The sequence below is a fragment of the Onychomys torridus genome, chromosome 8, assembly GCF_903995425.1.
Source record: "Onychomys torridus chromosome 8, mOncTor1.1, whole genome shotgun sequence".
Taxonomy (NCBI): domain Eukaryota; kingdom Metazoa; phylum Chordata; class Mammalia; order Rodentia; family Cricetidae; genus Onychomys; species Onychomys torridus.
The window spans coordinates 43012213-43025709 of NC_050450.1; the positions used below are offsets into that span (position 1 = coordinate 43012213).

General features: G+C 45.5%; 1 protein-coding gene across 1 annotated transcript; it reads left to right on the forward strand.

Annotated features, from left to right (window-relative positions):
• The first annotated feature begins 231 nt into the window (after positions 1-231).
• On the forward strand, positions 232-4094 carry Hint1 (histidine triad nucleotide binding protein 1). Its single transcript, XM_036197693.1, has 3 exons — positions 232-463; positions 3533-3637; positions 3780-4094. Exons 1-3 carry the CDS (start codon positions 353-355, stop codon positions 3942-3944), a joined length of 381 nt encoding a protein of 126 aa, XP_036053586.1. The 5' UTR covers positions 232-352; the 3' UTR covers positions 3945-4094.
• The last annotated feature ends 9403 nt before the right edge of the window (positions 4095-13497 follow it).

A 13497-nucleotide genomic window follows, 5' to 3' on the forward strand; every position in this document is an offset into this window, starting at 1 on the left:
AAACTCGAGGATTGCAGGCTTGCAGCACCTGTCCCGGCTCGAGAGGCACTGGGGAAATCAAACCTAGAACTCCGTGCGTGCTTGGCAAACGCTCTACCAAACAGAGCCGCCTCCCGGAGCTGGCAAATCAGATTTCCCTGCAGAGGTGCACGCACGGGCAAAGGAAGGGCGCTCCTCCGCCCCTTCCCCTCCCCGGCTCGCCGCAGCCCGCGGCACCGGCGCCAGCGCGCATGCGCCAGCCGACCGGGCGCGAGCCGGCGGTCCCCGCGCGCACGCTCGCTCCCGCGGTTCCTCTCCCCACCGTGGCCGCGGGCGCGGGAAGGACGGCGAGCGGCGAGCGGCGGCGGCGGCGATGGCTGACGAGATTGCCAAGGCTCAGGTGGCCCAGCCCGGCGGCGACACGATCTTCGGCAAGATCATCCGCAAAGAAATCCCCGCCAAGATCATCTTCGAGGACGACCGGGTAGGCTTGCGGCCGCGCCGCCACACGCCGGCGTTCCCCGAGGAGCTGCGGGCCGGAGACGGGGCGCGGCCCGCCTGGCCCTGGCCCTGCGCCCGCGTGGCCCTGCGGCGCGTGCCTGCGCTCGGGTTACGCGTTATCGGCCGCTCGGCCCGCCGCGTGTCGCGGCCCGGGTGAGGTGCGGGCGGTGGCCCCGGGAGGCGACGACCCGTGGGAGAGACGCCCACCGGGGCCGGCGGCCGCCACCCACCCACCTCGCTGGTGTCAATCTGGCCCGCGAGAAACCCGATCGTGCCCCCGGCGCAATCTCCGCCATCTCCCGCGCGCGGCGGTCCCCGCTCTGCGAGGTGACCGGGGATTCGCCCTCCTTCCGCTCCCCGTTTGCGCGGCAGACGTTGCCCCCTGCAGACTGGAACCGGCCCCTCGACCTTTCAAAAACATTGCTTGTGTGTGTATGCGCGTGTGCGCGTGCGTGTGTGTCCGTGTGTGTCCGTCCGTCCCCTGGAGACTGGAACCGGCCCCTCGACCTTTCAAAAACATTGCTTTAGGGTGTGTGTGTGTGTGTGCTTTAAATCGACTTCAAATACCCCAGGCTGACCCCGAACTCGCTGAGAAACTGGGGCTGCCTTCAACCCTGATCCTCCCGCCTCCACCTCCCAGATGCTGGGATTGCAGGCGGCCCACCATGCCCTCCTGAACGGGGAAAACCTTTATGGTGCGGCTCAAAGTCGCAGTGGACACTGAAGACCAGTTTTGTAAATCATTCCCTAAGCGGTTCTGTGTTTGGCTTTCCTCTCACAGCAGGGTAGGAGCTTGGCCCATTGACTAGAAAGTTTGTGAGTGGTTTGTTAAATTCTCTAAGAAATACGCAATGTGAGGAAGCATTTAATGCTACTGGTAATGTTCACATAGACTGGAGACATTACCCCAAATGTATTCCTTGAGGTGAGTTTTATTTAAATTGCATTTGTTGTAGACTGTCCTGTAATCCCAGCATCTAGAAGGCTGAGCCAGGAGTTACAGGCCAGCCTGTATTTCAGGGTAAGACCATACCTCAAAAAACAAAGCAAAAATACTTGAAAAGAAAGAAAGAAAAAGCTGTAAACAAAAAAACCAATACCCTGTGATTCTTCCATTTGGGGAGGTAGAAGCAAGAGTATCAGTTCAAGCTCCAGCCTGGGCTACACAGGGACCCCATCTTTTAGAAACAAACCCAAAACAAACAACCATAATTTGCAGTTGTTTTGATAAATGATCTTTGAAATAATGACTGAACTTAAGTATAACTGACAGAAGCATTCTAAATGATGCCACATTTTATAGAGTATATCAAGTAAAATTACTCCCTAACCATATAAGTATGGCTGGATTCTGTTAGGAAGGGAGCAAGAGATTCAAAACAAAACAAAAAAACCCAGTACCTGCAAAGTGAAAAAACAAACAGGAAATTGCATAATCATGACTGGAAAAGGTGGGAGGGGGAAGGGAATCAGGTTTGTTTCCCAAAGAATAAAGATGGAGGCGGAGGAGATGGTTCAGTGGCTAAGTACTTACTCTGAAAGTATGAGGACTTGAGTTCAAATCCCCGGCATCCATGTAAAAAGCTGGGCATAGCTGCATATGCCTATGACTACAGTTTGGAAGCAGAGACTGGCAAAGTCCTGGAGCTGCCTGGTGGCTGGCCAGCCAGCCTAGTCACATTACCAAAACATTAAGTTTAATAAGAGAGCCTGTCTCTAGGCAGTAGGTGGAAAGCAATACAGGATGGTTGTGTGCATAGGTTACACACCTACATGTTCATTTCTATGTTCATGCACATACACACACAAATGAAATTAACATGCTAGGGAGGGAGGGATTTGTAGTTTTCCAAGTTAAATGTATAGCATTTTAAATTAGACAAAAGTTGGGGTTAAGAGAGGGGCTGGAGAGATGACTCAGTGGTTAAGACCTGCTTGATTCCCAGTACCCACATCAGGTGGCTCACAACTGTCCTACTCCAGTTCCAGGGGATCCAACATCCTCTTCTGGCCTCCATGGGCAAGGCATGAACATGGTCCACATCCATACACGCAGGCAGAAATCTTCATCTACATAAAAAGAAATAATTTTTGTTTTTAGAGACAGGGTTTCTCTGTGTAACAGCCCTGGCTGTCCTAGAACTTTTTAGACTTAGCTGGCCTGGAAACCACTCATTCATTCATTCATTCATTCATTCATTCATTTATTTATGTTTTATGTGCATTGATGTTTTGCCATGGGTGTTGGATCCCCTGGAACTGGAGTTACAGACAGTTGAGAGCTGCCATGTGGGTGCTGGGAATTGAACCCGGGTCCTCTGGAAGGGCAGTCAATGCTCTTAACTGCTGAGCCATCTCTCCAGCCCTCAAAATCTTTTTTAAAAGGAGAGTACAAAGAGGATTATAGGGGGAATAGCAGGCCCTGAAGATAGAGAACTTTGGACAGTGTGACTTGAGCCAGAGGACTTGAATGGGATCAGCCAGGCAAGGTTGAGAGGACTAAATTTTGCTCATCCATTTTCCTCATAACTGTTACTGTGAAGAGACACCATGGCCAAGGCAGCTCGTATAAAAGAAAACATTTAATTGGGAGCTTGCTTACAGTTTCAGAGTTTAGTCCGTTATCCTGGTGGGAAGCCTGGAGAGAGAAAGAGACCGGTGATCACTCCCAGATGACTAAGCATTCAAATATATGAGCCTGTGGGGCTAAACTTATTCAAACCATCACATACATTAAGTCACAGATTCAGTGTCACTGTCTCAGAATGATTTTCCTTAATCTCAGTCTAAATCCTTTTTTTTGTGGTCATCATCCTCCCCACCCTTCACATGTTACTTTCATAATTCATAATATGTCTGACCTTTAATAACTACATCTCTGCTGAGAGTCCATCTTCTCTTAAAACTCTAAAATGTCATGAAAAGGATTGTGAGGCCATGTGCATTATGTACATGTCTGTTTTCCTAGCATCTGACTCATGCTTAATACTTGTCAGAGAGTATGCTTTAGTCGAGTGAGTGGCATCCTAAAGCTTCTGTTTCTCTCCCCTAGTGTCTTGCTTTTCATGACATTTCCCCTCAAGCGCCAACACATTTCCTGGTGATACCCAAGAAGCATATATCCCAGATTTCTGAAGCACAAGATGACGACGAGGGTGTAAGTAATTTCTGACACACTCTACTTCACTAATTCACTGATTTTCTTGTTGTTTTGTTGTTTTTTGATACCAGCTTGACTGTTACTTAATGGACAGAAGTGTACATTTCCTGTATTTAAGAAACTCTTTGTTCTTTTCTAGCTTCTAGGACATTTAATGATTGTTGGCAAGAAATGTGCTGCGGATCTGGGCCTAAACCGGGGTTATCGGATGGTGGTGAATGAAGGTGCAGATGGGGGACAGTCTGTCTACCATATTCATCTCCATGTTCTCGGGGGTCGGCAGATGAATTGGCCTCCTGGCTAAGCAGGTTGGGGATAATTTTCCCTTCTCTAGGTAGTGATTCAGTCGGCAAGCTCCAGTATGTTAAACAGCACACTTAGTTTTGCCTGTGTATGGAGAAATTGAAGAGATCATTTAAAATCCTGTGCCTAATAAAAGACATTGTTGCATGTCTCTGAGTGTGTTTGTTGTTCTGGAATTGTGTGTGATGAACAAAGAGGGTAGGTCCATGATAGAGGATGTTCGTGTGTGTGTGTGTGTTGCTGGATCAGACTCAGGGCTTCAACAAGCCAAGCAAGAGATTACCACTACGGCCCACAGCTTTAATCCCAGCACTCAGGAAACAGAGGCAGGTGGATCTCTGGGATTTCCAGGCCAGCCTGGTCTACAAAGTGAGGCCCTGTCTCAAAAAAAAAAAAAAAGATCCACAATCCAAGTTTCTTGGCATTTTCTTCCCAAAGAGGCCCTGGCATTTGAACATTATGGTAGAGTAGTGTAACTGGTCTTGGATAAATTACAAATATCCTGTTAAGCTAAATTATTAAATCAGGAGATTATTTTATCACACACCCTTTTCTATCTTTTTCTCTCCCTCCCTCCTTCCCTCCCCCTCTCTCTTTTTGAGACAGATCTATGTAGCCCTGGCTAGCGTGAAACTCACTATGTAGACAAGGCTGGCCTCGAACACATAGGCGACCCTCCTGCCTGCGGGTTTTCCTGGGACAGACACCCACACTTCATGTTGCAGCCAGTCTCCAGGATAACCCACGAGAATCCCCCTCTTGTCTGGCCTATGAGACTAGCAGTATGGCAGAAGGAAGTGTGAGAACTGAGGTTAGGTCTTAAAGGGTGATCTGGCTTATACCATGTTCTCTGGAATGGCTTTCTGCCCTAGATGAACATTTACGTCCCAACAATTTCCTTACCTCTGCTATGATGTTGTAGGGAGGAAGGGCCTTTGTTAGGTGATTGAGAGAAATGACTCCAGATTCTGGCTTAACGAAAGGCTTAACAGCTCCTTTGCCATGTGAGGACAATTGACAAGACAGCATCAGGGCTGGAGAGATGGTCCAGCAGTTAAGAACACTAACTGCTCTTCCAGAGGACCCGGGTTCAATTCCCAGCATCCACATGGCAGCTCACAACTGTCTGTATGTATGAGGGGACCTGATACCCTCATACAGGCAAAACACCAATATACATAAAATAAAAATAATTTATTAAAAGAAAAAAAAAAAAGACTATCTGTGAACCAAGGAGTGGGCCCTTACCAGGTACTGAACTATGAGAAAAGTTGCTATTAAGAGCCAACCAGTTATGGTACCAGACGATTGTGAACAGATTATGACACTGGCTTTATGGGGAAGCCAGTGTCTATGGCTGAGGAACTTCAAGCAGCCTACTGGAGAGGCCTGTGTTGAGAACAGACCTGCCAACAGCTAGTGGTAATGTCCCTGTGAGCAAATTACATTGGCGTTGATACCTCTAGAGCTGGAGTTACAAGTTACGTGGGTGCTGGGAACCCAACTCTTGCCCTCTGCAAGAGCAGCAAGCATTCTTTGCCACCGTTGCATTAATAGGAAAGAAACTAACAGTTTTGCTACAAAACCAAGCGTGTACCTGTTACACCGTGGAGCTTCTGCCTAGAGCAGCGTAAATGTAAGGGGCACTTGCAGGTTCTGAACACCCCTCCTATTTGAGAGTCCTTGCCCCCAAAAAAGCTGAACTGAAGAGACCAGTGAGAACCGTTGCTGCTCTGCCAGCTGGGATACAAGCCCTTGACACAGGCTCTGCCAATCAGATGCACTTATCTGGGATTTTAAATCTGAAACTAATGACAGAGGAACAAGGACAGTGGACACTTCATTCTGGTGTCCGTGGCAGCAGCTTCAAGTTGGCAGGCACAATGATTGTCTGTGTTGCCAACCCTTGGATCCAGTGTTGAACGCCAGGGAAGAAAACAGCGCAGGCCGGTTCCTGTGTCCAGTGGCAGCAGGGTGTCTTGCACACTGGCTCCCTGGCTCTGCTCTGCTGGTGGTTTTTCCGTATAACTTGTCTTTATTCCTGCTTATTCCCTGAGTTAACCTGTGGGTCATCCATTAAGGATTATTTCAGGAAGGTAACTGACAGAAAACTTAGTGGAATTCTGTTCTGATCCTCACTGAAAGGTGAGATGGACTGGTAAAGAGTGGAGACTGGCTAATTGGACTGGTTGGGGATGAAGGCAAGGAAAACCCAGTGAACATTAAGGGAGTGGAGTTTTCAGAACCTGTGAAAAACAGCAAAGGAGTGGACTAACTCAGTAATCATGTGTACTCATGTGCCAAATAAAGGCATGGCTTGGGGCTTCCAAATGCAGTTATTATAGGAACATATGAGGGGTACACCAAGATAAAGAGCTGGGGAAGTCTTCTGGCAGATGTTAACGATTTTTAAGACAGCAAGTCACTATGTAGCCTATGTAGCAAGCTTTGTTGTTGGCCACCAGCTCACAAATAACAACACAAGACTTATTAATATGAAAGCTCAGCCTTAGCTTAGGCTTGTCCCAGTAGCTCTTATAACTTAAATTAACCCATTTATATTAATCTATGTCTTGCCTTGTGACTTTTTCACCTTCCATTCTGTATGTCCGACTCCCTCCATTTTCTTGTTGGCATCTCCGGAATGCCTAGATTCATCTCCTACTTCCTTTCTCTCTGTCTGAAGTCCAGACTATACCACCTGCCTAGCTATTGGCTATTCAGCTCTTTATTAAACTAATTACAGTAATACATTGTCACATAGTGTACAACTATCCTACAATAAACCTAGCCTGCCCTGTGTAGACCAGGCTGGCTTCAAACTCAGAGATAATGACTGTCACTGCCTCCTGAGTGTTGGGATTAAAGGCATACACAGCCACACCTGGCCTAGCTGCTTTGTTATTCAGGTTGTGTGTGTGTGAGTGTGTAGTTTATATGCATGGGTGTGTGTGGGGGGGTGCAGACACCTGTGCACATGCATGGAGGCCTGAGGAGGACATCAGGTATTAACTCTGCCTTAATTCCTTGGGACAGGATCTCCCTATCTAGAGCAAGCCCCAGAGATCCTCTCATCTCTACCATTTACTGCTCTGGTTACAAGCATAAGAGGCCACAGCTGGTCTCACGTGAGCACTGGGGATTTAAACACAAGTTGTTATGCAACATGTTCTATAACAACACACTGTGCCATCTTTCCAGCCCCTTTATGTTGTTTTCCCACCATGTGACCCAGGCTAGCCTTGAACTCTAGTTTGGTTTTTTTTTTTTTTTTTTTTTTTAGTTTTTTTATACAGCATTCCTCCTGTATGTATACCTGCAGGCCAGAAGAGGGCACCAGATTTCACTGTAGCTGGTTGGGAGCCACCATGTGGTTGCTAGGAATTGAACTCAGGACCCCTGGAAGAACAGGCAGCGCTCTTAACCTCTGAGCCATCTCTCCAGCCCTACCCTTGAACTCTAGATCCTGCCTCTTGACCTGAGAGTGTTGGGATTACAGGCATGCATCACCATACTCAGCTTTTATTATTGCTCCTAGTATTGCTGAAATTGTGTTTTGTGACAGGGTCTCATGGAGCCCAGGCTGGCTACAAGCTTAAATAGTCAAGAATGACCTTGAACTTCTGATCCTTCTGCTTCCACTTCCTAAGTGCAGGGATTAGAAGCATGTACCATCATACCTAGCTTTTTTGTTGTTGTTGTTTTTGTTTTTTTTTTTGAGAGATCTCAGGTGGAGTTGGCTTTCAACTACATAGCTGAAACCTCTGGTCCTGCTGCCTTCACTTAAGTGCTGGGATTAAGGTGTGTGCCACCAAATTAATTTCTTATTACTGAAGTCTTCACAGTGACAAGATCAGAATTCTAAATAATTAGCTCAATTTATCCAATTTAAAACCCAGGTGCTGTAGAATATTACTTTTAAGATGTGGTGTGTTACTTTTGTTTATGTTGCATTTGTTTAACTCTGTGAAGCTGTGTTACTGTGCCTGTCTAAAATATCTGATGGTCTAATAAAGAGCTGAACAGCCAATAGCAAGGCAGGAGAGAGAAATAGGCATGGCTGACTGGCAGAGAGGAGAAATAGAAGGAGAAATCTGAGAGGAGAAGAAAGAGCAAGAGAACAAGGAGAGGAGAATGCTAGGGGCCAGCCACTCAGCCACCCAGCCAGCCATGGAGTAGAATGAAAGTAAGGGTTGGGGATGTAGCTCAGTGGTAGAGCGCTTGCCTAGCAAGCGCAAGGCCCTGGGTTTGATCCTCAGCTTAAAAAAAAAAAGAATGAAAGTAAGATATAAAAAAGTAAGAACAGGAAAAAGCACAGAGGTAAAAGGTAGATGGGATAATTTAAAGTTAAGAAAAGCTGGCTAGAAACAAGCCAAGCTAAGGCTAGGCATTTATAATTAAGAATTAGCCTCTGTGAGTGATTTATTTGGGAGCTGGGTGGCGGGCCCTCCAAAAGAGCAAAAAACAACCAAAAACATTTTGGCATACAAATATGGTGCTCAAATTTCCATAGGGTCTGAGAAAGCTTGAAGAAAAAAGAGGATACAGCCCCTTTAAGAGTTTCTGCCTGGGGCTGGAGAGATGGCTCAGAGGTTAAGAGCACTGACGGCTCTTCCAGAGGTCCTGAGTTCAATTCCCAGCACCCACATGGTGACTCACAACCATCTGTAATGAGATCTGGTGCCCTCTTCTGGCCTGCAGTCATACATGCTGTATACATAATAAATACTTAAATCTTAAAAAAAAAAAAAAAAAAAAAGAGAGAGAGAGAGAGAGTTTCTGCCTGGCTGGGTGGTGGTGACACATGCCTTTAATCCCAGCACTCAGGAGGCAGAACCAGGTGGATCTCTGTGAATTCAAGGCCAGCCTGATCTACAGAACAAGCTCCAGGAGAGGCACCAAAACTACAACAAAGAAACCCTGTCTCAGAAAAAAAAAAAACAAAGACCAAAAAAAAAAAAAAGTCTCAGATATTTTGCATTGGCATGGACTTTGGTATATTGATACAAATTTAAAGTTATTTTTGTTACACTATATGTATGTTTCTACTCATTTAGGGTATTGTGCTTATGTAGTTCTTTTTAAAATGCAATGTATAGGCTGGGCGTGATGCTCATGCCTTTAATCCCAGCACTTGGGAGGCAGAGGCAAGTGGATCTCTGTGAGTTCCAGGACAGCCAGGGCTGTTATACAGAGAAATCCTGTCTTCACAAACAAACAAAAATGCAATGTATAAATAAGTAATGAGGTTAGTAAATCTATAGTAAAACTGTATCATATTAGATATGTTTTCTAGGTTAAATAGGTATATCTTGGATAGATAAATGGTCTTCAAACACTTCAAAGACCTATAAAATATGACATTTAAAGTATTTTGTTAGCCTAAATTTTTTCTTGACAATGAGACACATCTGCTGCTGGCAGTGCCAATTTATTTCATGGTGATGGTGAGCATTGAAGAAACTCCATATGGAGTTTGCTTTCATTGTGGCAAGGTTAGCTACTGGGCAAAGAAACTGCTCTTACCTTTGACTGCTGACAATGTGCTCTGCAGACTGGACATGCAGGACACACTGGAAAAAGAATGTTGAACTTGCCAAAACAAGGCAGAACAATCCTACAAAATTCCTGCTTCACAGAAGAGTCTGCCAGATATTCTGTAGGACACAGATGAAAACAACTGATGAACTCGGCCAATACAAGGCAAGACAGTCCTTCAAATTTCTTGCTTCACTGAAGTTTGTCAGAAATTCTGGGCCTTCCCTGTGTCTGTCTTCCTCAGTTTCTAGGCCATGCCTGAGGGTAGTGGGGGCTGGACCATAACCATGGATTTATAACAAACACAAGTCTCAGGAGTAGGTAGAAGGCAGAGAGTGGAAGGGCCTGGGAGCCAATGAAATCTTAATTTCAATGGGTCCATATAGTCTGGGGACAGTCCACTTGGCAGCAATTGTGGCTTCTGCTTTCCTGACCTGGGTGTGGTGAATCCATGGTGTAATGTCAGCTACCTTCACACCCATAGGAGTGGAGAGAATCACCATGCAGAGTCCTTTCCAAGTTGGTTTTAGTGCCCCTTTGGACACCTGCCTGACCCAGACAGTGTCACTGGACTGGAACCAGGGAACCTGGTGGTGGACCTGGAAGTCAGCTAGGTCTCTCAGATAGCACAATGAACAGCATTTGCGGAGGACTGGAGTGCCTGTAGTGATGAGGAAGTAATGGGTAGAGAGTTATGTCAACGCTGTTCTCTCAGCAGTGAGGGAGGTCTTCCAAATATAATTTCATAGGGGGATAAATCCCTCCCTATATGGGGTGCAGTGGCCCAAAACAAAGCAAAGGAGGAAGGCCTATCCATTCTTTGTTAAAAGGGTTTTTTTGTTTGTTTGTTTGGGTTTTTTTTGTTTTTTTGTTTGTTTGTTTGTTTTTTTGTTTTTTTTTAGTGTCTTGTTTATTCTTTTTACCTGGCCAGACTCTGAGGTCCATAAGCACAATGAAGCTTTTAATCTATGTCTAAAGCTTTAACTATTAATTGTGAGGTTTTGGCTATGAAAGCCAGACAATTGTTGGAGCCCATTGCTAGGAGGGAGCTAAATTAGGGGACCAGTTCCTGGAGAAACTTTTGAGCAGTCAAGGTGTCTTTAAAAACTAGCAAGTATAAAGTATAGCCGGGCAGTGGTGGTGCACGCCTGTAATCCCAGCACTCAGGAGGCAGAGGCAGGTGGATCTCTGTGAGTTCAAGGCCAGCCTGGTCTACAGAGCTAGTCCAGGACAGGCTCCAAAGCTACAGAGAAACCCTGTCTCAGAAAACAAAACAAAAAACTAGCAAGTACATTTATCCTCCCCCAGCAGGCCAGATCTTGGTGGAGCCAGTTTTCCCAGCGTTGATGGGGGTATTAGTCTCTCATTTGGACCACTTACTGGGTAAGGGCTCTCTGTTTTGGATTCACTTGATCAAAAACCTGGCATCTAGCTGAAACATCCCACACATCTCAAAACACAAAAACCCAGAAAGCTTAAACAGAACACTCACATAAGAGGTCAAATAGCATCAGGTAGTGGTGGCGTATGCCTGAATCCCAGCACTCGGGAGGCAGAGGCAGGTATATCTCTGTGAGTTTGAGACCAGCCTAGTCTACAGAGCTAGTCCAGGACAGGCTCCAAAGCTACAGAGAAACCCTGTCTTGAAAAACCAAAGAGAGAGAGAGAGATCAAATAGACATAGGAGGAACCAGTCCACCCCGAACCATATACTTAAAAGGAGTGAGGAAGTTATTATAACTTGGATGTGAAAGGCCCTTCACATACTCATGATCTGGGGGCTTGGTTGCAGGTGATGGACCTTTGGGAAGTCACTGGAGGCTCATGGTCCTGATGTATTAGATGGACTTATGCTGATACCATTGGAGAGTGCTGAAAAGCAGGAGGCATAGCTGGAGGAAATGTCGACGGAGGTTCCTTCCTTCCTTGGTCTCCACTCCCTGGCTGCCATTAGGTGTCCTCTGCCACACTCTCCTCATGCCCTGATTCTCTGCCTCACCCACCTTAAGCCCAAAGCAATAGATCATGCTGACCTTGCATCGAAATCCTGAGATGGCAAGCAAAACCAATCTTTCTTCCTTGAACTTGCTTTTATGAAGTATTTCTCACATAACAAAAATCTAACTAGCACACACATGTGCCACAAAAACCTCCTGTCCTGGAGTGTCCAGAGCAAAATTGCCCAGAATAGCCAAGTGCACGAACAACTCACAAATGTATTAAAACATTTTAAAAGACTGATTCTATTTGTGTGTCTGTCTGTGTGTCTGTCTGTCTGTGTATATTCACATGTGTATGGGAGTCTGCAGAAGCCAGAATAGGTCCTTGATGTCCTGGAGCTAGAGTTACAAATGGTTGTGAGCTGCCAGACGTGGGTAATAAGAACTGAGCTCAGGTCCTCTGGAAGAGCAGCAAGTGCTCTTAACCACTTAGCCATCTCTCCAGCCCCTCACAACCTTACAAATGATCAATAAACAAAAGATGGCATACCCCAACTATGGAATATTATTTAGCAAAAAAGAACAAAGTTGCTATGACATGTGGATGTGAAATAGAGGAAGCCAGTCATAAAAGATTGCATACATGCTGTTACATTACCTTAAATGAAAACATGCATTTACATGAACTGTCCAGAACATAAAGAAATCCATAAAGATAGAAAATAGATTTGTGGGTTCTGAGGGTTGTGTTTTGGGGAACAAGGAATAACACTAATGTCTTACATTTTACTTTACCCTAAATATGGTAGCATGTGCCCCTAAGAGAAGGGCATTCTCCTATAGGCCCACAACAGTCTTTTTTTTTTTTTTTAAGTTTTTCGAGACAGGGTTTCTCTGTGTAGCTTTGCACCTTTCCTGGAACTCACTTGGTAGCCCAGGCTGGCCTCAAACTCACAGAGATCTGCTGCCTGGCTCTGCCAGCCCCCCCCCCCCCAGTGCTCGAATTATTTTTTATTGGTTTCAGTCTTCTCTAATTTTTTTTAGAGTCCTTTACATCTTTACATCTTCTTTAAACCTTTAAAACATTTTTAGACTTGTTTAGTTTGTGTGGATGATGTTTGCCTATGTGCATGTTAATGTACCTAATGTGTGTGCCTGGTGTCCACAAAGGCAGAAGAGGCATCAGGTCCCCTGGGACTAGACTTGCAGATGGTTGTGAGCTGCTGTGTGAGTGCTGGGAAATCAAACCTGGCTCCTCTGCTGTAGCAAACGTTCTTTAGAACCAAACTATCTCTCCAACCCCTACATTTTTACACATTTTAAAAAGATATCTTGCCGGACAGTGGTGGCGCACGCCTTTAATCCCAGCACTTAGGAGGCAGAGACAGGCGGATCTCTGTGAGTTCAAGGCCAGCCTGGGCTACAGAGTGAGATCCAGGACAGGCTCCAAAGCTACACAGAGAAACCCTGTCTCGGAAAAAACAAACAAACAAACAAAAAACCAAAAATCTTATTACATTTATTTATTTATTATATGTGTGCTTTGTATACATGATATACTGTACAAGCTACATGGAGTCAGTTCTCTCCTCCACCATGTGTGTCCTGAGAATTGAACTCAAGTCATCAGACTTAGTGGCAAGTACCTTTCTCCACTAAGCCATCTCGATGCCCCCACAGCACAGTTTTCGACACACACAATTTAGACTAGTTTAATGGTTCAATTATAGCACCTAATATACAGTTTATATACAAAGTCACTGCTTGTGATGGCTATTTTTGGTTGTCAACCTGACTATATCTGGAATTAATTTAAACCCAAGCAGCTGGGTACCCCTGTGAGGGATTTCTTAAGTAAATCATTTGAAGTGGGAAAAACTACTTTTAATCCAGATCTTTTGAGGTGGGAGAAATCCACCTTCAATCTGGGTCATACCTTCTACTGGCAGTCTATATAAAGGACATGGAAGAAGGAAGCTTGCTGTTTGGCTGCTCTGTCTCTTTCGCTCTCTCACTGGCAAGTCCTTTCCTTCACTAGCATTAGAGCCTATTTCTTTGGGATTCTGGTATACAATG

What these genes read in the sequence shown, in the direction of transcription:
- Hint1 (XM_036197693.1), top strand. Translation starts at nt 353, where the DNA reads ATGGCTGACGAGATTGCCAAGGCTCAGGTGGCCCAGCCCGGCGGCGAC. An exon ending in TCATCTTCGAGGACGACCGG is followed by an intron (nt 464 to 3,532) that starts GTAGGCTTGCGG and finishes TCTCTCCCCTAG; the next exon opens with TGTCTTGCTTTTCATGACAT. An exon ending in CACAAGATGACGACGAGGGT is followed by an intron (nt 3,638 to 3,779) that starts GTAAGTAATTTC and finishes GTTCTTTTCTAG; the next exon opens with CTTCTAGGACATTTAATGAT.